The sequence below is a fragment of the Artemia franciscana genome, chromosome 19 (assembly GCF_032884065.1).
Source record: "Artemia franciscana chromosome 19, ASM3288406v1, whole genome shotgun sequence".
Lineage (NCBI taxonomy): Eukaryota > Metazoa > Arthropoda > Branchiopoda > Anostraca > Artemiidae > Artemia > Artemia franciscana.
The window spans coordinates 6,553,021-6,577,032 of NC_088881.1; the positions used below are offsets into that span (position 1 = coordinate 6,553,021).

General features: G+C 35.5%; 1 protein-coding gene across 5 annotated transcripts in view; it reads left to right on the forward strand.

The window, feature by feature from the left end:
* LOC136039222 (period circadian protein-like) overlaps positions 1-24,012 on the forward strand; it is a 569,811-nt gene that overhangs the window by 424,792 nt on the left and 121,007 nt on the right. For 4 of the 5 annotated variants that reach the window (XM_065722755.1, XM_065722758.1, XM_065722757.1 and 1 more), the window contains exons 2-3: positions 4,919-4,962; positions 16,670-16,856. In XM_065722755.1, the coding sequence (XP_065578827.1) occupies positions 16,690-16,856 (167 nt within the window). In that variant the 5' untranslated portion in view covers positions 4,919-4,962; positions 16,670-16,689. Of the gene's footprint in view, positions 1-4,918; positions 4,963-5,017; positions 5,036-16,669; positions 16,857-24,012 lie in introns of those variants that run through there. The other variant, XM_065722756.1, reaches the window with a different exon arrangement.

Below are 24,012 nucleotides of genomic sequence, written 5' to 3' on the forward strand. Positions count from 1 at the left end.
GACACACAGGACAAACTATATACGCCAAAAATGTCTCTTCAATAGAAAAATACCGATTGAATAAAAATATCCTTCATAGCACATCAAATTATCCTACAGTGCGTTTCCAATTTCAACAACAAGAATCTATCCCCTGCGTATATACCAACCGAGAGATAAAAAAAGGACTTAGCAGTTGTTGTAACATATTTTTTTCAAAATTTCTGAAGGAAACACTGCTACAACTGCTTTTAAAAGTTTTTTTTTAAGAATTCATCTAACTGATATTGCCCCATTACTTGCACACATATATAATTTGTCATTTGTACAAGGAGTTTTTCCCTTGTTATTGAAGAAAGCTAATGTTATTGCACTACATAAAGGCGGAATTACTAGTGATCCTTCAAATTATAGAGGTATATCACTTTTATCAGTGTTTAGTAAAATTTTGGAAAAGATAACAAACCATCAGCTCCATAATTATTTAATTAGTAAAAATATTTTTTATCCTTCTCAGTTTGGTTGCATTACAGGAAAATCAACGGAGTTGGCGATTCATCAACTTTGGCTTGAGATAAATTATGCAATTGACAGTGATCAGTATGCGTTGGCGGTATTTCTTGATGTTGCCAAGGCCTTTGACACAGTCGACAATCGTCTGTTGTTAATGATACTCCAAAAATATGGTTTTGCTTCAAAATCTTTAAATATTTTTAAAACTTATGTTATGGGTAGAAAACTTGAATGTCAAGATAGAATTAATGGATATCCGTTCAGAGAGTTTTTTGATAAGTTCTGGGGTCCCCAGGGGTCTGTCCTTGGACCGACCTTATTCCTTCTATTTATAAATGATTTGCCCGAGGTATTACCACTTTGTAAAATTTTTAATGTTTGCAGATGTTGTTATTTTTGCATCCCATGCTGATTTATCCATACTTTTTCATAATCTTAATAACACACTTTTATCTGCAGGGGATTGGTATGCCAGAAATTTAATTTCGTTAAATGAGAAGAAATGTCAATAGATGCTGTTTTCTCGATCTGGTTCTCAGAAAACAGAACAGTTTTCTCTTTATCTAAATGATAGGGTACTAAAATGTGTGATCAATTTAAATATCTTGGAATTATTTTGGATGAAAATCTGTCTTTCCGTGAAAATGTGAAAACAATGTCTCTAAAAATCTCGCGAAATATCGGCATTCTTTCTCGTTTACATCATTTTTTCCCAGGGGATATTTTAGAGACAATATATTTTTCTTTTGTTATTTCATACTTTCTTTATTGTGTTTCTGTTTGGGCATCAACTTTTCCTTCAATGTTTAAACCTCTTTAAATCTACAGAATAAAGCCCCTAGATTAATTTTTAATGTTAATAATAGATCCTCAGTTAGCCATCTTTGTGGATCTTCTGGTTTCTTTTCTGTTCATCAACATCATTTTTGCCATTTCTAATATTTGCCACAATTATGTCTTTGGACAAATTTCACTAAATTTCTCAAGATCATGGTTGTTGTTGTTGTTGTTTGGGGTTTGACACGTTCGACCAATAGGTCATATGTGTTCGTATCACTCAGTTGTTCTGTGCCTTCTATAATCACTAGCTTGCTTGGGTGTCACTTCAGTCAGTATTCACTGAACCAGAACAGTATCGCTTGACTTGCTAAAGGAGGGGGGGTTATTTGCCTGCAGCAACTGCCTGCGTTGAAAAACGGGAATCAAAATACTGCAACTATTCATTGTCAAACAGCAATTAAAATACATGTAAAACACAATAATAAAAAGTAATACATATAACCAATATCAGTACAACCAAATGTCGATAAAATATATCTAAAATGATAAATAGGGCAATTCTAAAAATCCTATCAAATAAGTGATAATAAAATAATAATAAATAAAAAAAATAATAACAAAATAAAAAATTATAGGGAATGAACCAAACCAGTAGTCTCAACAAATCTACCTAATAGGTTTGTGCTTAGTTTTTTAGCCCAAGCAGGAGACGTGTGATGTCCCAGAACAGAACGCATTGTGAATGCACTAAAAACCTTCTCACAGCAATTTCTTAGTACTTCTCTCTCTTTTTCGTATTTTCTACGGTTAAAGATGATGTGACGTATATCTTCATACACTGCACAAGTATCACAGTTGGGGGATGGAGCCATTTTCCACTGGAATAGTGTTGATTTTGTCTTTGCATTGCCACATCTAAGACGAAATAGGCAGGTAGAAAGGATGCGAGAAGTGAGGTACATTTCTTTTGAAGGCTGCTCATAATCATAGAGATCGAGGAGCTGAGTATGAGAAAAATGGAGCCAGGCCTCTTCTTCTTCAAAAATTTTTAAGCTAATTGAAGAAAGAAGTTCAGGACCAGTGATAGGGGTTTGGGTGATCACGCCTAGTTGGGAGGCTTGTTTTGCAGCCTGATCTGTTAGTTCGTTTCCTGTTATACCACAGTGTGCTGGAACCCATATGAATAGAACAGATATACCTTTTTTTGCAAGTTGAGTAACCAAATTTTCAATCTCAATGGCAACATTTCTTGCTTGGTGTTGCTGGTGCGAGAGGTAATCCAGAGCTGAAAGTGAATCAGAGCAGACAATATACATCTGATGTTTGCTCTCTGTTTGGCTTGAAATGGCTTGAAGGGAAAATTTAACTGCCATAATCTCTGCAGAGAAAGTTGTCAGGTTAGGGGGTAAACGGTATGAAAGAGACAGGCTCTGGGAGGGTATAACTACTGCACAACTGTATTTTGTTACTGTCTTTGAGCCATCTGTATAAACTTGAATGTATTCTTCATATTCTGCCAGCTTTCCCAGGAATATGATTTTCATCAGTGCTTGGGGGAGGCCCTCTTTTTTTTATGGTGATCTTAGGAATAATCAATTCCTTAATTCCTTTGGAGGCACTAGACAAATCATCATCCAAATTGACAGTCAGCCTGCCATTCTCTATGAACTCTTCCATGCCCAGAAGGCAAAGGAATCTCTGGAAAGAAGACATCTCTGTTGGTTTAAAGCGGATGTCAGGGTTGTGGTGGCTAATAATTTCTTTATAGATAATATGGTTCCTGAGTCTTATTTTCTTAGCAAAATATCTTGCAAGGAGGTATTTTCTTCTGGAGTGAAGGGACTGGATCCCTGCTTCACAATACATAGCTACAATAGGAGTAGATTTTAGGCCACCAAGGGCCCTTCTTAAGATTGCATGAAGTGTAGTGTCAAGTTTCTTCAGGAGACATTTCTTAGCTGATCCGTATATAAATGATCCATAGTATATCTTGGATATCACCACTGGCCTGACAATAGTTGTGGCAAAGGCTGTGGGGGCACCTCTTCTTCCAAGGCAGAGAGCATTAACGAAATTTTGTCTTTGTTTGAGACTACCAATCAGCTCATCCAGATGGGGTTTCCATGTCATTTTATGGTCAAATATGATTCCCATAAAGCTTGCATGTTCTGCAACTACAATCTCTTGTCCATTCAGTTTCACCTGTGGTTTGAAAGCAGCCATGTTATGCATTTTGTGGAACAACACACTAACTGACTTATGGGTTGAGAAAACCATATTATTACTATTTGCCCAAATTAATAGTGTATCTACAGCTTTTTGGGAGGCTGACTCTAAGCATAAAGGGTCTCTCCCCACAACTGCAACAGTAATATCGTCAGCATACAGAAACAACTCTGCTCTAAGGACATTTTCCAGGCTTATATCATGACAGTACACCGAGAAGAGAAGTGGGCTTAGAACAAATCCTTGACTCAAGATCATTCCCGACAAATTCACAATTCCACAATTACCCCACATCTCATAGTTCTGATTTCTCTTTTGACATAAGGCCAACGGTGCGAGCGGGATTTAGTTTGCGTCATATTGGTCCAATAGTTTGAAATTTAATCCCAATAGCTGTAAGAAATTGTAATGATAGAAACAAATTTTTGAAGTTATTAAGAATTCATGTTGCTAGTCTCCCATAATATTTTCCTCGTTGCGGGTGTTGAAATTTGACTTCTGTAAAAAGTGCACATTCGTTTAAGCCGAAGTAATGACGGTTAGTTCTTTTGTTTGTGGTTTTTTCTTTTGGGGGATATACCACATGCTTAAGTATGCCTTTAGGCATTTGCGCTGTTTGTTTATATTATTTAATTCTTGTTGTAAATAAACATGTATCTATCTATCTACCAACCATAGGAACGGCTTTAGATTTTCCTATGAACATCTTCAACGAGGTATGAAATTTCCAACTTTCCTTATTTAAGTTGATCATTAGCAGCAGTATATTGTTTTACAAAACCTCGCTCCTGATCTGTGGATGATTATACATAGTCGCCTTTTTATACTGCCAAGAGACAAATGGTTGATTTGCTGAAAAACTTAATTTTATGGCTTTGGAGATGTTTTGTTTCCTCCGTTCGTTGTTACCATACAACTGTATACTACAAAAAACAGTCAGGGTTGCCACTGCTATAGATTTATCCATGTTTACATGGCTTTTTTTCCTGTTACATGGACATTTGGAATGCCATGGACAAGTGATACTGTTCCAGTTCAGTGAATACTGACTGAAGTGACACTCAAGCCAGCTAGTGACTATAGAAGGCACAAAACAACTGAGTTATACGAACGCATATGACTTATTGGTCGAACGTGTCAAACCCAAAACAACAACAATATGCCATGGATTTACATGGAATTCCGTGCACCTGTTGTCCGACCGGACACGGAATCTTGCATTGGGGAGAAAAAAATTCATTGTCTCTGTGATAAGAGTATTTTACATAACGAGGATCTAAACGTCAAAACGTAACACCGCGAGCGATGCGAAACGTCACTAGTGGCTAAGTTTTCGGTCCTTTAACAATCCACTTGCTTTCCGTGAATTTTTTTTTCAACTAGCGGCAACTCTCCACACAGCCTTTAGCTAAGGCGAAATAGATGAATTAGGATAGATAAAAAGTTGGATTCAATTGTTTTCTGGTAGGTTGGATGCATAAAATTTCCAGGAATTTGATCTAGAACCTAAAATATGCTTTGGGGTTGTGCTTTTGAGGTATAGTCTTTTCCCTGTTTCTGTGGCCTAGAAGATTAGGCTAGCCTACAGTTAGTCTAAATCTATGTATGTTAAGATAACTTTGCTGGTAAACATATATAACTGAGCAGAACTGTGATAAAAAGTAACATGTGTACCTTTTATTCTCTATTCAGTAATCAGTAATGCATGACTGTTCATATTATTGACTTACCAATAAAGTGAATATAGGCTACTGCTTGGTGCCTTTTTTATGTTCTTTGAGATTATAGTAATTGCTTCTGTCACAAATCCAAGTTTAAGCACTTTTTGGCCTAACCTAAATTAATCTTACTATAAATAATTTTTGGCACTGTATTATTTTGTTAAAAACAACCAAGCAAATGGTGCTAAGAAAAAGTAGTATTATTTTGTCAGGAAACAACCAATAACTCATACTTCATGAAAAAATTGTCCATTTTTAAGAGTTCAAAAAGTGCTTAAATTTGAATTTGCAATCTTATATTAATAAAGAGCATAAAAAAGGCATCAAGAGGTATGTTCACTTTATTGGTAAGTCATTAATATAAACTGTCATACATTTACTATGAATTATAGGCTAATATAAGACAGAAATCAAATAAAAAAAAATTAATACACCAAGATTCTGTACTATTCCAAAATGGTTACAGCAATTGTTGTCACAATTACATCTTGAGCTGGTAAAGGTAACCTATAGCACTCCAAAAGTAAAAGCACATATATAACCTAAATTTTGCATCATTATTTTCAAATTTTTATTGTTTTTTTTTTTCAATGACAATCCCTTTCATCCAAGCTGGTTTTTTGGTAGTAGCCTTTCCTATGTTGAAGTGTGACCTAGTTTAGAGTCAAATGTGGTGTTCCTAGCCTTTCTTCAACTACACTTTATTTTTTAGACTACACTTTATCAGTCCCATGGTTGAATGCACCAGCATTCAACATGCTGCACCAGCAGCACCAGTCTGCTGCACCAGCAGCACCAGCCTGCTGCACCAGCAGCAGACTTCTTAGCATGAGTGCAGAATTTAATGCATTATTAATAGTAGTTCCAAGATCTTGCTTAGTATTTACAGAGGAAAGTGGGTAACCTGAGAGACAATAAGATTGACAAGGGTTCATTTTGCCAAGGTGAATTACATGGCACTTGACAACATTAAATTTAAAAAGCCAAGCCTCAGACCATTGATCAAGCAGTCAAAGATTATTTTTTAGAAGGGTATGATCTTCACAGAACAAGGCTGATCCAATGAGCTTCAGGTCACCAGCAAAGGGTGTCAGTTTACTGCTGATAGTGGAAGGTACATCATTAATGAAGATGCTAAAAGCTGTAATACCCAAAACACTACCTTGAGGAACTCCACTCTAAACATGCTTTGATGAAGAAAGAATACAGCTGTCATAGTCATCAAACAACTGAACAGATTGAGACTGCATATAAAGAAAATCAAGGATTCAAGGCAGTGACTTCTCCTCAAGCTTGACAGCATGTAATTTGATTACAAGCTGCTTGTGACAAACTTTGTCAAAAGCTTTAGAAAACCCCAGAAGAATCATGTTTGTAGGTACCCCTGCATCAAGTAACTTAGTGATATGGTCATATGATTCAAGGAGATTGATGTCAATAGACCTTCCAGAATGAAAGCCATGCTGTGAGCTGTGCAAGATATTGTTTGCTTCAAGACATCTAATAACTACAGAATTAATTGTTCTATCAAGGACCTTAACAACTGCTGATATCATGCTGGTAGGTCAGTAGTTTTCATCATTGTCTGGGGGGTATTCCATATTCAATAATATTCAAGCATCTTTCAAAGTGCTGACACTCAAAACAAGCAATCTGACAAACATTGCTCTCAGTCAAGGGGGCTAAAGGAAGTTCAGAGGGAGATACTCTGCTTGCAATAGCACTAACCTGGGCAGAAAAGTCAGTCCTTAGCTGGGAAAAGACTAGGGGTAATTGACTAGTTGTAGCAAACTCCTTTTTTAGGTCTTCCCTGAAAGTTTTCAAGGAATTATTATTGACTGAAGCTAGCTTTGCTGCCATGGTCTTCTCACTACTAGGGGGAGGAGGAGGGCTAATATTAGAGGCTGGGCAGGACCTTAGTCATGTAAGTGGCATCATCATTTTACTCAACAGTTTGTATTCACCAGGGGAGAGGTCTAAATGTTCACCATAGATCCATTTTTCACAAATGTTGCACTCAATGGCTGAAGACTCCTTGTTCAATTCAGTATTACATGTTGCACATTTACCATGACCTTTGAATGGTATTATATGTTTGTGTTTGGTCTTGTTGGACATTGCAACACCACAATTTACCAACACCAATTAACCAAATAGCTGGGATATTCCTGTATCTAATGATATAACTCAATATGTATGTGGAGCAATTGGCACACTAAAAAAAACAGTGATTTTGTATTGCTTAATTTTAGCCCCTAGGCCAAATCAGGGAAATGAATATAAGTATTATCACAACATTTTATACTAAATGCATAGATATATCTTTCTTGAATTTTAGCTGATTGTCAGGAAAAATATGTTTTTATGGCACTTGGCATTTACCAAGGACAGTTAATTCAGAAAAATTAGAAAAATGAGGTATTTTTAGCTTACAAATGGCTGATCAAATCTTAACGAAAGTTATACATAGAAGAATATCATGTCTCAGAGCTCTTACTTCAAATCCTGACCGGATCTGTTGACATTAGGGGAGTTGGAGGGTGAAACCTGAAATCTTGGAAAACTCTTAGACTGGAAGGATCAAGATGAAACTTGGTGGGAAAAATAATCACAAGTCCTAGATACGTAATTGACATAACTGGAACGGATACGCTCTCTTTGGGGGATTTGGGGGGAGGAGGGGTTAATTCTGAAAATCCAAAAAATGAAGTATTTTAACTTAAGAAGGAGTGATCGGATCTTAATAAAATTTCATATTTAGAAGGATTTCGTAACTCAGATCTCTTATTTTAAATTCTGATTAGACCCAGTGTCATTGGAGGGAGTTGGGGGGGGGGACCAGAAATCTTGGAAAACACTTAGAATGGAGAGATTAGGATGAAACTTGGTGGGGAGAATAAGCACAAGTCCAAGATGCATTACTGACATAGCCGGACTGCATTCGCTCTCTTTGGGGGAGTGGGGGGGGGGGGTAATTTGGAAAAATTAGAAAAAATGAGGTATTTTTAACTTACAAATGGGTGATCAGATCTTAATGAAATTCGATATTAAGAAGGATCTTGTGCTTCAGAGATCTTATTTTAAATCCTGAACAGATCCGGTGACATTGGGGGTAGCTGGAGGGGGAAAACGGCAAAACTGAGGTAGCTTCATTTTATGAATGGGTGGTCAGACCTTATTGAAACTTGATAAATAGAAAGATTTTATGTCTCAGATGCTCCAATTTCAATTTGAATCGGATCTGGCGACATAGGGGGTTGAAGGGGGAAGCAGAAATATTGGAAAATGCTTAGAGTGGAGAGACCAGGATGAAACTTGATGGGAAAAATAATCACAAGTCCTAGATACGTGATTGACATAACCAGAATGGATCCGCTCCCTTTTGCGGAGTTGGAGGGATGGTTGATGGGGAAGCGTGATTGACACAATTGGAACAGGCCTGTTCTCTTTGGGGGAGCTGGGGGTTGGAATTTCCAGTGCTTTGGCGAGTTTGGTGCTTCTGGATGTGCTAGGACGATGAAAATTGGTAGGTATATTAGGGACCTGCACAAGTTGACTTGATAACAGTTTTTCCTTGTTTTGACCATTTGGGGGAGGGAGGGAGAGGAAACATTGAAAAAATGAGGCATTTTTAACTTGAATGGGTGATTGGATCTTAATGAAATTTGATATTTATAAGGAACCTCGTGGCTCAGAGCTGTTTTTTAAATTCTGACCGTATCTAGTGATATTGTGGGCACTGGAGGGGGAAACAGGAAATCTTGGAAAACGTTTAGAGTGGAGAGATCGGGATGAAACTGGGTGGGATAATAAGCACAAGTCCTAGATACGTGATTGACATAACTGGACTGAATCCGCTCTCTTTGGGGGAGTTTGGGGGGTGAGTTTTAATTCACATAATTAGAAAAATTGATGTATTTTTAACTTAATAACAAGTTGTCGAATCTTAATGAAATGTGATATTTTGAAGGAACTCATGTCTCAGAGCTCCTATTTTAAACCGCAAACAGGTCTGATGACATTGGGGGAGTTGGAGTGGAAACCATAAATCTTGGAAAACGCTTAGAGTGGAGAGATCAGGATGAAACTTGGTGGGTAGAATAAGCAAATGTCGTAGATACGTGATTGACTCAACTGGACTGGATCCGCTCTCTTTGAGGGAGTTAGGGGGGGGGTCCAGTGCTTTGGCGAGTTCAGTGCTTTTGGATGTGCTAGGAGGATGAAAATTAGTAGGTGTGTCAGGGACCTGCACAAAATGACTTGATAAAGTCGTTTTCCCTGATTCGACTTTCTGGGGGGCTGAAGGGAGAGGAAAAATTAGAAATAATGAGGTATTTTTTACTTACAAACAAGTGAGTGGATTTTAATGAATTTTTATATTTAGAAGGACTTCGTATCTCAGAGCTCTTATTTTAAATCCCGACCGGCGTTAAGCCTCTGATTTTCCTTTTAAATCAATCTATTGATTCTTAGAATTTTGCTAGAGCTCATATGTGCTTTGTCATATGTCTCAATTACATCACATCCCCTGCCCCTTTTGGGGCTAGATGTAGACTAGCCCTAGACTATATACAAAAGTTTGCTGATTTTGTGGATTTGCCATATTTTTTTGCTTATTTCTCATCAACTGTTGGCTTATAATGCCTAATAAAGAAAAAAAAAAACAACAATAAACAAAATCACCAAAATTTTGTATGTAGCATTATAGAAGGCTATGCCCCTCCTGGAAATGAGGAGTGCAGAGTAATCCTTAAAAACCAATGAAGGGGAGTAGAGTGAGAGGAGATTGTGGGAAATCTCAAATACAAAGTGAGGAGATTATGTGGAATGAGGACTCACTCCAAATTAAGAGGAGTGTGAAAATCTCCTAATTAATAGAGTGAGAGGAGATTATGGCAGCAACAAAATAGGAAAAAAAATAAATGGATATTCATGTTTCTCTGCCCAGCAACAAGTTTTGACCCTTAGAAGAGGAAATGTAATTTTCAAAAGGGGAAAATATCATGCCCAACACTTTCAATGTTGCTCTTTAAAACCAAACCCTACAAGTTCCCAACCCATTTTTTATATTAATCTATGGTTTTGTATATCCTTTGTAATCACTTTTCTTTTTTATACTTTCACTTTACTTCACATTTTTTATGGCACTTGGTACTTACCAGTATAATCACAAGTCCTAGATACGTTATTGATATAACTTGAGTAAAATGGAGTAAAAATGAGGTATTTTTAACTTACGAAGGAGTGATCGGATCTTAATGAAATTTAATGTTTGGAAAGATATCGTGTCTCAGAGCTCTTATTTTAAATCCCGACGGGATCTGGTGACATTGGGGGGAGCCTAAAATCTTGGAAAACGCTTAGAGTGGAAGGATTGGGATGAAACTTGGTGGGAAAACTAATCACAAGTCCTAGATACGCGATTGACATAACCGGAACGGATCCGCTCTCTCTGGGGGAGTTGGGGGGAGGGTTAATTCTGAAAAATTAGAAAAAAGGAGGCATTTTCAACTTACTTAGGAGTGAGCGGATCTTAATAAAATTTGATGTTTGGAAGGATATAGTGCCTCAGGGCTGTTATTTGAAATTCCGACCTGATCCGGTGACATTGGGGGGAGTTGTGGGGGGACATAAAATCTCGGAAAACGTTTAGAGTGGTGGGATCGGGATGAAACTTGGCGGGAAAATAATAATAAGTCCTAGATACGTGATGTACATAACCGGAACGGATCTGCTCTCTTTGGGGGAGTTTGTGGGGAGGGTTAATTCTGAAAAAACTAGAAAAAATTAGGTATTTTTAACTTACGGAAAAGTGATCAGATCTTAATTAAATTTGATGTTTGGAAGGAAATCGTGTCTCAGAGCTCTTATTTTAAATGCTGACCGGACCCGGTGACATTGGGGCGAGTTAGGGGGGGGGATCTAAAACCTTGGAAAACGCTTAGAGTGAAGGGACAGGGATGAAACTTGGCGGGAAAATAATAATAAGTCCTAGATACGTGATTGACATAACCGGAACGGATACGCTCTCTTTGGGGGAGTTTGGGGGGAGGGTTAATTCTGAAAAACTAGAAAAAATGAGGTATTTTTAACTTACGGAGGAGTTATCTGGTCTTAATGAAATTTTATGTTTGGAAGGAAATCGAGTCTCAGAGCTCTTATCTTAAATGCTGACGGGATCCGGTGACATTGGGGTGAGTTGGGGGGGGGATGTAAAACCTTGGAAAATGCTTAGAGTGGAGGGATCGGGATGAAACTTGGTGGGAAAAATGAGCACAAGTCCTAGATACTTGATTGACAAAACTGGGACGGATTCGCTCTTTTTTGGGGAGTTGGAGGGGGGGTGAAGGTCAATTCTAAAAAATAGAAAAAAGACGTATTTTTAACTTACGAAGGAGTGATCGGCTCTTGATGAAATTTTATATTTAGAAGGACCTCGTACCTCCGATCTCTTTTTTCTAAATTCCGACCGGATCCAGTGTCATTAGGGGGGGGGGAGGACTAGAAATCTTGGACAACGCTTAAAGTGGAGAGATCAGGATGAAACTTGGTGAGAAGAATTAGCACAAGTCCAAGGTACGTGACTGACATTACCGGACCGGATCCGCTCTCTTTGGTGGAGTTGGGGGGGGGTAATTAGGAAAAATAAAAAAACGAGGTGTTTGTAACTTACGAACGGGTGATCAGATCTTGATGAAATTTGGTATTTAGAAAGATCTTGTGCTTTAGAACTCTCATTTTAAATCTCGATCAGATCCGGGGACATTGGGGGGGGGGGGTTGGAGGGAGAAACCAGAATTCTCGGAAAACGTGAAAATCGAGGTATCTTACGAATGGGTGATCGGAACTTAATGAAACTTGATATATAGATGAATTTTATGTTTCAAATGCTCCATTTTCAATTCGAATCGGATCTGGAGACATAGAGGGTTGGAGGGGGGAAACAGAAATCTTTGAAACCAGAAATTCTGGAAAATGCTTAGAGCGGAGAGTTCGGGATGAAACTTGATGGGAAGAATGAGCACAAGTTATAGATACGAGATTGACATAATTGGAACGGATCAGTTCTCTTTGGGGGAGTTCGGAGTTTTTAATTTCGAAAATTAGAAAAATTGAGGTATTTTGAACTTAAGAATGGGTGACCAGATCTTAATGAAATTTGATATTTAAAAGGAGCTCATGTCTCGGAGCTCTTATTTCAAACCCCGACCAGATCCGTTGACATTTGGGGGAGTTGGAGGGGAAAACCGGAAATCTTGGAAAAATCTTGTAAATGTCGTAGATACGTGATTGACATCACCGGACTGGATCTGCTTTCTTTGGGGGAGTTAGGGGGTGGGGTTCAGTGCTTTCGCGAGTTTGGTGCTTCTGGACGTGCTAGGACGATGAAGATTGGTAGGCGTGTCAGGGAGCTGCACAAATTGACTTGATAAAGTCGTTTTCCACGATTTGACCATCTGGGGGGCTGAAGGGAGTGGAAAAATTAGAAAAATTGACTTATTTTTAACCTACGATGGGTGGTCGGATTTCAATGAATGTTGATATTTAAAAGGACCTTGTGACTCGGAGCACTTATTTTAAATCTTGACTGGCATTAAGCCTCTGATTTTCCTTTTAAATCAATCTATTGATTCTTAGAATTTTGCTAGAGCTCATACCATATGAGCTCTTGGCTCTTCCGACCTCGTCACAAGTGCCATATGAGCTCTTAGCTCTTGTTTCATTATAGTTTTTGTCTCCATGCTTTATTACCCATCCAAAACAAGACAGAGCATAGAAATGCCTGTGGATGTTGGATTACCTATTGGATTACCAAGAGCATGTTGGATTACCTATCCAAGTTAGCCAAAGAATTATATTTACAGAACTTTCACCTTAAGAAGTATGATTTCCTCAAGATAAATAATTTTAAAAGAACATATCCTTCCATTCATTTGAATTTGAGCATCAAAATAAAAAAGAGTCAGTTTGACAGCCTGATTCTAGGAAAAACATTTTGTTTGTCCTTTTTTTTATTTTTTACTTGTCTTTTACTATTGGGCTAATTTTTTAAATGTCTGAAAATATGAGGAATTTCAATTTGACAGAAGATGATCCTGTTGTGGAAAAACATATTTAATGGGAACAGTAAAATCAAAACACGGTATTGATGCAGGTTTAGGGGGGGGGGGCAGAGCATGGGAACTTAGAAATGCTGAAGATACTTGCAAACACACTCCAGGGCCTTTGAGATCTTGGAAATTTGTTGATCTAGAAAAGGTAAATGATGCTTCCAGGAATGAATCCAGAGTCTTTAATATCCCATTGGAAGGTGTTTTCAAGTCCTGATTTCTACTCCTTCTGTAGCCTATTCTACAGCTAAGGAAATTACTTAAAGGCAGGTCTGTACCCGTTTTAATCTTGAGATAAAAATAATTTTTTTGACGTTTTAATCATTTGAGCTAAATGCATAAATTAAAATTTGATTCAATGCCAGGGAAGGCAATAAAAGGCATGGAAAGGGGCTGGTCACCCTGCATTACCTCAGGCTTTTTAAAATGGTACTAAAATGGTAAAAATGGTACTAAAAATGGTAATGGTAATTGAATGAGGTCCCTCCCAAGTTTATACAACCATTCTTTCTATACAAATTGACAAAAAAGTCAATATTGACAATATTATACAAATAAACAAATAAAATTGACAAAAAGACCTATTGTTCTTCACTTTGTTACTGCTTTTGACTCTGACTATTGCCATTTATGAATGACTGTTTTACGTTTTCTGATGGCTTAAAAGGTAGTTTGATTATTGATAGCACTGGTAGAGGAACAAAGTCTATCAAAAATACTTGTTAGACGTCTTTTTTTAACTGCTTTTATCAATATTAACTTAGTAACAAATAAGCCACCACTGTTATTCCTTTTTTTATCATTTATATAATTATTATTTATGCTACTGCTGTTATTTATTTTTATTTTTTATAATATATTCGTAACAATACAGGAATCCTTATAAAAAAGGGGAACAACCATAACAGATTGTATTGCTAGCATTTTTCGTAACTCTTGACAGGTTTCAATTTGTGTTTCCAGTAAAAAAAAAAAAAGAAAGAAAAATCAGTTAATTTTGTGTAGAACCAGGAAAAAAAAAGAAAAAGAATTGCTCTATATTTTCTTTGAAATAAAAATGAAGACCATAAAACCAAGCAAAGAGCAATGCATAGAAAAAAATATACCTGGAATAATTAATGATTATTTGAAAAGGGATGAGTCCAAATGCTCTAAATTTCAGGACTGCTTATTCATGGAAATAAAGGTCGGGGCACATATTTTTTTAGTTCTTTTTCTTAATGAAGATATAAAAGAAATTATTTTTTTCAAATTCTAAATGGAGGTGGGGGGGGGCAATTTTATCTCTAGTTTTTAGTGAAAATTCCCAAAAAGGTGTTTTCAAAAACTTAAAGAGGGTAGGGTGGTAATTGCCCCTCTCCTCCTGCTTGGCACCCCTACATAATGGCATATAAACAGTGGTTACAGGATATCTTAGCATATCAAGCTCTATAAATGTTCAGTGGACAGAAAAGTTTCCGTTTCTAATGGATGGTTCCACTAGGAACCACGATTTTTATTATGCCTCCCTTCTCTTTATTTTCACACTATCCATACAAACAATGCACCACTTGAAGCGTCAGATCTTCCTATCTATGAGGCCAGAGATATAAAAACTGTGGAACACATCGCTACAGTGCCAATCAAGAAAATACATGCCCACCTTTCAAAAATTGCAAAATGTCAAAAATGACATACTTTGACTGCAATTATGTCACCCAAAAGGTGGATAATTGTGACATTGAAAATATGTCAAGAAAAAAGTTTCTTGACAAATATTTGTGACAAATAATTGACAAGAAAAATATGTCAAGAAAAAGAAAATGATACCAACTCTATGCAGATAGCTTGTATAGTTGGGATAATAAAGAATCTTGAAACGTATGGTTCCTGATGGAACCTTCAAGATCAATCTCAGGGGAGGAATTTCCCATTCATGTGTACATGTAGCCTATATATCTATAAGTGAATATTTAGTTTCAAAGCTAAAGAATTTGTGAATATCTTTGTAAAAGGAAACTTCACAGTATCCTTAATTAGCGCGCTAGACTTGAAATCCTTTGTCTGTGAGGACAAGGGTTTAAGTCCTTTTCCTGCTGGTTATTTGGGTGGAACTCTATAAGCTTAGCCGTAGTCGACCCAGCTCTAAAAGGGTACCGGATGAAAGCTGGGGGAAAAATATTGGAAGCGTCAAATGAATTGCCCCCCAACAAAGCATTACACTCCCGGCTGACGGCAAAAATCAGGAGATCAGTACCCATGGTATGCAGATCATTGGCCAGCATGTGAGACGTTTTAAACACTTCTTCAGTCTTTTTAGGTACCATATTTCAGAATCTTTTATGCATATATTAAAATTTTGATATTTTTGAGAGAACGAATGAATTTTGAAATTAATGATCGTGTTAACCATGATCAATATAAAGGAACATTGCAACTATAACTGTTCTTGCAGACTGTCCCAATCAAGAGTAGATCTTTATAATGAGTAGATAGGTGCAATCTTGCAATACTGAGAGATAGCCAAGTTTCTGCTTTCTTTAACTCACTAAGAAACTGATGAACAATCCTAATTTGAAACTTAAATTTGAGTCCTTGAGCTATAGAGACCCCATTTAAAAAAATGTAAGGGAAGAATATTGATTCCCCTGAAAATATGCCAAAACCTTTGTTCCTGATCAGTTAGACTACGTTGAAACTTATTTTTTAAAGTCTATGGGTAACGGGGTTTCTAATACACAAACTATGTGAAAAAAATGGTTCCCCTGAAAATGACGTCTTAAAATTGGCTTTTTGTCAGACTTTGGCCCTCTGCATTCATACCCAGTGTTTCTTATTCAAATTCTTTGTTGATTGGGAAATGTATAAAAATAATAAGGCTCCAGGTCCTGATAGTTTGATAAATGAGTTTCTTAAATATGGCGGCTCTGAGGTTAGAAATAAGTTAATGAAGTTTATGATTATTATTATTGAAAAAGAGGAAGTACCTAGCAATTTTAGGAAAACCTTAATTAAACCACGATATCAGAAAAAGGATAAAAGTGAGTGTGATAATTATCGAGGCATTGGTCTGGTCTCTGTCTTTAGCAAACTACTTAGTAAAACAAAAACTGGAAAAAAGCGAGACTCGTATTAAAACGTGTTCTTTATTGGTATATACCTGAACGAATTGCCAAGAAAATGTATTTTTGCTCGTCATGTTCTTTTCTTTCCCGTTTTTTGATACAGTCCGTTTTCTTACTTGATATCGTGGAGAAGACAGTACTAATCTTCTCATTGAAAAAAGTTGCCTATAAAAACGTGTTTTAAATAGTCAAGTTTATGTTAACAACGTTTAGGTTATAAGAATTTATCTTTTAGAGAATTAACGGTTTGCTGAAATGGAAAGTAATCAGAAATCGGGAGGTACGAATCAGAATAGATTGGAGGCACGGCAGATCCTTGAAAATTACGAGGGAAGCATCATCTCAAGTATTATGTCCGCCAAGCCTTCGGAATCTGGGTATGGCTCAGCTTCAACTACCAGTGGTCAAGACAAATCAAAAAAGTTTGTATTTATTGTATTTGGAATAAACCAAAGCTTTACAGGCTCAAATTTCTGCTGAGAAAAAGTTCTGATGGAGTATTGTCCTTTTATTTGGAAATTTAGGGTGAAGTATGTTATACAACATCAAACGAGTCACCAGTTAATGCACACCTTTATGGGGTGGGGAAATAAAAGACTAGCTCCGAGAACCTTAGAAGGTTATCCATTTCAATGCCCCTAGGATGCTCCAGTGACCATCTAGTGATAGGGAAAGAGAAGGCACGTTCAGGCATCAAGCGCTTTTTCGCAGTTTCCAAGAATTGTTTCATAATTAATTTTAGTATTGAAATGAAAATAATTAGTATCTATCATGAACAAATCAGCTTTGTATCTGGATGAATTTTTTTTACTTGAATTTCAATTTTATTTTTTCAATTTTATTTTATTTTTGATAAATTTTTATATTCATATTTTTATATTCATATTCATTTTTATTCATTTTTTCATTTCATTTTTTATTCATTTTCATTCATATTCATTTTTATTCATTTATATTGATTTTTATATTCATAAAAATGAATTTTCAATTTTATTTTCACATTTTTTTTTGCTTTCAATTTGCATAGGTGACAGGGTAGGAAAGTATTTAAAAGGGAGATTTTAAAAACCAGTAAGAGGATTTTCGATCATGGAGATTTTAGCAGTAAACTTTTATGCTTTGATTCCTTTACACTCTAGAAATGCCTCTAAAATGGATTTTGGTGCCTTAAAACACTTTATTGTGTTGTCACGAGGAAGTTATAAAAAACGTGTATATGTTAATTTTATATTTCAAATAACGTTAAGCAGCTTTTTGCGATGTTCTAGTACCCTGTCAGTACGAAGGCATAAAACAAAAACGGTACAGTTATCAGTGTTTCTGATTCTTTTTAATAGTTCCCAGTTTTTTTTAAATAAAGTATGTTTCTAGGGTAAGGAATTTAATGCGCCGAAACCCATATTGGCAAGTGTGTATTCTTCTGAGGAGCCCTGATGCGAGGTCATCATCTGGGGAATATTTCGTTAGACTTAAGGTGCTTTTGCTTGTATTTGTATAGCAACTTACATGTATTAACGATAACTTTGCCCGACTTTGGACATTAGTACTTGGTTAATAGATGGTTTATACTATTTGTCCTAGGTGATTGGATAGCTTGTTAAATAATAAACGTCAAGACCTTGTTAAAGTGTTCGTTTATCTCTATTGCAAAAATGGAAAAAAACATGATTTATTTGGTTTTAACCAAATAGCTACCAGTAATATTTTATATGAATCCAGGTTAAACCTGATGCAGGTGGATAAAATGTTAATTAACAGTTCTTATTGTTAGCGGATATGGGCTTGATCTTTGGATGTGTTTTGGACTTTGTTTTGTGTGTCGTTATGGTTCTATTTTTTGATGTTTTAATGAATAAAAATGATAATGTTAATATTCAAAGCGGTCTACCGAATATTGGTAAATATACATGTCGTTGTTTTCTTCGCCGAGACTATTGCATCCATTGGACTTTCCTTAAAAGCACTTTATATAACAAAAAGTTTCATTGTTTACTTTTGGGTAAATTAAATTGTACAACAATTAACATTATTTTTATATTAGAATGTAAAATCTGTTGCTTGCAATCTTTGGGGAAAGTATTAGCTACATTTATATGTGATTTTCGGGACATATAAGTACAATTAACAGGAAAAATATTAATAATTATCTAATGCAACAGTGTAATAATGGTACTTGCTCTTTAGCTAATCTAGCTATTACAATTTTAGAAAATCTGGAACGAAATAACTTAAAAATAAAGAGAAAAATAATAAATTGCGTAAACTTGAAGATTATTGGATCTATAATCTTGGTACGGCTTACCCTTTTGGGCTGTATGATCGAGATGCTGAATATGGAAACATGTCTAATGTCGTTGTTAATTTTACGGACGTAAAATTAACAAAAACGTAAAATTAATAAATCATCCCTCTTTTAATCATCTCTTTAGATGTAAAAATCGATCATAGGATAAACAATAGAAAAAAAATAGAATTAAATAAATATTTGATGGATTGTGCCAGCTATTTGAGCCTAATGGTATTGTTAGTATAACAAAATGTTTAAATAAGTTATCAAGGAATAGCTTAATAAAATTATTTTGGATCGTGAAAAATAATACAACATAGTAATTCAAAACACAAATTAATTTATGATACGGCTTGTAACGGACTAATAAATCATCCCTCTTTTAATCATCCCATTAGATGTAAAAATCGATCATAGGATAAACAATAGAAAAAACATAAAATTGAATAAATATTTGATAGATTTGTGCCAGCTATTTGAGCCTAATGGTATTGCTATTATAAGAAAATGTTTGAATAAGTTATCAAGGAATAGCTTAATAAAATTTTTTTGGATTGTGAAAAATAATACAACATAGTAATTCAAAAAATAAATTAATTTATGATACGGTTTGTAACGGACTAATAAATCATCCCTCTTTTAATCATCCCATTAGATGTAAAAATCGATCATAGGATAAACAATAGAAAAAAACATGTAGAATCAAATAAATATTTGATGGATATATGCAAGCTATTTGAGCCTAATGGTATAGCTAGTATAAAAAAATGTTTAAATAAGTTACCAAGGTATAGCTTAATAAAATTATTTTGGATCGTGAAAAATAATACAACATAGTAATTCAAAATGAAATTAATTTATGATACGGTTTGTGTTTTAGCTAAAACAAAATTTGTTTCAGGCTATAATAAGTCTGATATGACTGTTGATAAGGAGATGAGACTATATTTATGTATAAACCTTAGTAGTAAACAATTCTGGATTTTAATTTTAATTAATGATATATTAATTATGAACCTGCGGGTTGTGAAATATACCCTTCCAAGTAATTTGAATTATAAGAATAATCCTATTATAATGTATAAGTTCTCGAAAAGATAGGGCAAAAGATTTTTAATTATAATTTGATGAGAAATTTGACAAGCATAGTAATTGGAAACCTATTTGTAATTGCGAGAAATTTTTATCATTTGTAAATCCTACTTAGGAACGTGTTATAACAGGTGATTTAGGAATAGCAAAGCAGCTTTGTTCTTTAGACTACAATGAAAATGTATTTCATCCCAATTTTTCAATTCCATTTCTCCTTTCATCTCAATTCCGTTTTTCCTTTCATCTAAAGCCTTCAAAGATTCTTAGTGGGTTAAATAATAATATAGATTTGTTTATTGGTAATCGGTGCAAAAGAGAGAAGATTAATAAAGAAAGTGTTCAGAATTAAAGAGATTTGATTAAAACTACAGCCGAGAATAAGATATATACTAATGCAAATAATCTTAATAAAGATTCAATTTCTTGTAACGCTAACTTAAAACGAGCAATTGCTAATATACAGGATGAATTTGTAATTGTACCAGTTGATAAAGCTATAATAATTTTGCCATAATTTTTCGGAGACTATAGTGATATTTTATCAAAGGATTTACTTACTACGGATACATATGAAAAGATTCATTCAGAGAATAATACTTGAATTGAAGGTATGGAAGATGTACTTTTAAAAATATTTAATATTAAAATTAATAATAATGATAAAAATTTCCCTTTCTGAAATTGCATGACAAAATTTCATAAAAATCCCCCAAAACCGCCGTTTATTGCTGAGGCAGCCAGATAACCAACAATAATTACGGCAACTGACCTGTCTTTTATTTTAGGGGTAAACTTGAAATAAATTTAAAGCTCATTTTATAACGATTTAACAATATATAATTTAATAACGATTTTGCAAAAAAAATTGTCAGAGAGTCTATTGTGATGTTTTGTCAGAGCAGCAAGATACAACGAATACATATAAAAGGGTTCAAGAAGAGAATAATAGTTTAATGAAAAAAATAAAAGATTTACTTCTCAATTAATGATAAAAATTTAACTTTCTTATGTTAGACGGCAAACTTTCAAAAGAATCCCTCTAAACCCCGCTTTATTGCTGGTGTAGCCAAGTGCCCGACCAGAGTTGCGGCAACTGACCTATCGTCTATTTTGGGAGAAATTAGAAAAAATTGTAGGCTTATTGCTCGGGAATTAAAAAAGTTCTAATTTTAATCCATATTGGAGTTCTAAGTGCAGAGTTTATTGAAATTTTGAATAATATTTACCCACCAGAGTTGATTCGGGAACCTAGCCATGGGAAAGGTAATCATGGCCACGTTTTAGATTTAGATATTAGTGTTTTACATATTAATAAATAAGTTTTTAAAATATATGATAAAACCTATGATTTTAATTTTGAAGTAGTTAATTTCCCATTCCTTGAAAACAATATACATACAAATATTACATATTCAGCCTTTTATACACAACTATCTAGATATGCAATATTTTCAGTATTTACATTGATTTTAAAAATAGAAGTAAAATACTCATCCATAAATTAATTGTAAGAGGTTTTTCCGTCAATAAACACACTTAGCAATTAAAAAAAAATCAGTATAATGAACTTTTGAATAAATATAATAAAAGTAATCAAGAAATATTGAATGATATTTCTTTCCGTATTTGAATAAATTAGGGTAAGTTTCAACTCAAGCCGGTATTTTATTAATGGTGGGTAGTGTGAAATAATTTCTTGGAAGGTTTTGCACGAAAAACCTTCATTATTTCGAATTACTCTTTGGTATGCTCAAAATTGGAAGGAAAAAAGGAAGGTATGCTCAAAATTGATGAGTATACATATACTTTCGTTTTTTATATGTTTGTATATATTTCTCAGGTGACACTACACAAGGGGATGCCATAAGTTCTTATGGCAGGTGTGCTTACTTGCTAGTGTAAATTTAATGCGCCGAAACTCATATTTGTAAGTTGGTATTCCTCTTAGGAGTCCTAATGTGAGATGATCATCTGGGAATATTCTTTTAGATTTAAAGTGGTTTTGCTTGTAGTATTACAACGACATTTATTAATGACAACTTGGCTCGATTTTGGACATGATTACTTGGTTAATTGATTGGTTATACTGTTTTATCATAGGTATTTGAATAGATGAGTAAGGTCAAGACCTTGTTCAAGTGCTTGTTTATCTCAATTGCCGAAATAGGAAAACATTTGTCTTTTTTTCGAAATAATTACTTGTAATATATTATGTTAATTTAAATAATAGTTATCGTTGCTGAATCAGCATTAAGGGAAAGTTTTAATAACAATTTTTTTTAATGCAACTTTAAGATTTTGGCCACTATGATACCTATTGTTGCAGCCATGACCTTCAAGTGTGTTCGGGGCCCTGCTTATGAAAAGCTCTGCTAATTTTCAAATATACAGGACAGAAGGGTAAATTGTATTTTTTTTAGATGGAGGGAGGGATGATTCTTTGTCAAAGTTACTTACTTACTTACTTAGGTCCTCCCACGCCTGAAGGCGCATAAGGCAGAAACAGTGGTTCACCACGACGACCTGTCCTAAGCCATCAATCAAAGCTCTTCCATCGAAGACCCCGCCAACTTCGCCTCCTTCTCTAATCCTAATCCTGCCAATGGTCATTATGGGTCTCTCTGACTTGCTGAGGCCAGGGGGTGTCCAACACCATATGCCATGTGGCAGCCTTCCTTCACCCATTCGCACCATGTGCCCCCGATACATCCATCGTCGCTTTCTAATGACATCAAGGATGGGGTTATGATTTGTCATGCTATAAATCTCATCATTTCTTATTCTCTCCGCCCAATGTATATTCAAAATAGATCTTAGGTAGTTATTATCGAATGCCCGCAGTCGTTTTTCTAGTTGCGCAGTGATGCTCCAAGTTTCACAGCCATTTGTAAGGACGGAGAGGACATTGCTATTATAAATTCTGAGCTTTAGCTTCTGGGAATATTAGTCGAAGTGATACAGAAGAAAAGACACAAAAGAATTGACCAACAAATAAAGGCCATTTCAGTCGAGTCAGCTTTTGTCACAATTACATTTTGCGGTTTTATTATTGGTTCGAGGAGGTTTTGCGCTGAATGAGGAAGATTCGAATGGGGTTTGAGTCTGACAGTTTTGAGTGAAACCGGGGTTGAGTAGAATGAGGGTTGAACTGGACTGAAAGAAGTGGAATGGGTTTTGAGATGCACAAGGATCGGATTACAGGGAGGTTGAATTGAATGAGGTCTGAGTTGCACGAGGGATAAGTTTTACGTGGTTCAGTTGCAAGAGAGCTCAATTTGACGGGAGTCGGGTTGCATGAGTGTTCAGTTGTAAGAAGGTTCAGTGAAACTTGAAATTGGTTGGTAGAACTTGAAGACGGTTCAGTTAAACGGGGATTCAGTCGTATGGAGGTTGAGTTGTATGAGGATTCAGTTGCATGAGGGTTTTAAACTTCCCTCAGGTGAATACAAGTAAAATTTTGAATAAAAAAAATTTAAATACCTCGGGGAGGTGGGGTCAGGATTTTAGAAATGTTTTGATGGGCCATGGCCCGAAATAGGTTGGGAACACTGTACTAGAGGATTAATAGTCATAGGAGCATTGTTTTTGTGTATGGTGATATTTTCTAATGTCAGGACTGAAGGAGGAAAGGGACTCATCTAATTCTAGAATTTAGGGAGATATAAATTTTTTTTTATATGAAAATACGTTTTACCTCCTTTTTAAATATGTATAAGAAACCTATATACAAACTAAACTTAACTAGTAATTGTGCTTCTATAAAAAAGCTGAATATCTGGTCCACCCATAAATACACAAAGGAGGTTTGATGATAACCCCTCCTAAGGAGTACCGAAGATCTAAGAAAAAAGTCTAGTGAAAAGTGTGATAAATCGGAAAGCAAATTTTTTGCAGTTTATCACCTTCACTGGTAAAAATCTGTAATGTCACATTAAAATTTATGTTGTCTGTTCGTACGGGTTTGCCTAATTCATGAGAGCCTTAGTGTGCGTGAGCGCCCAGAAGGAATGGGCGCATCGTCAGACAGGGTGTTTACCCCCTCGCAAGAGGAAGTCTAATAAAATAAAGGGCTAAATTCTCTAACATTCTGAAAGACTAAAACTTTTGGGTAAAAAGTAATGAAAATATAATGACGCCATGTCCATGCTTGTCCTGCTCCTTGTGAGGCTATTGGGTGGAAGTTGTCCTGTCTGCTCATC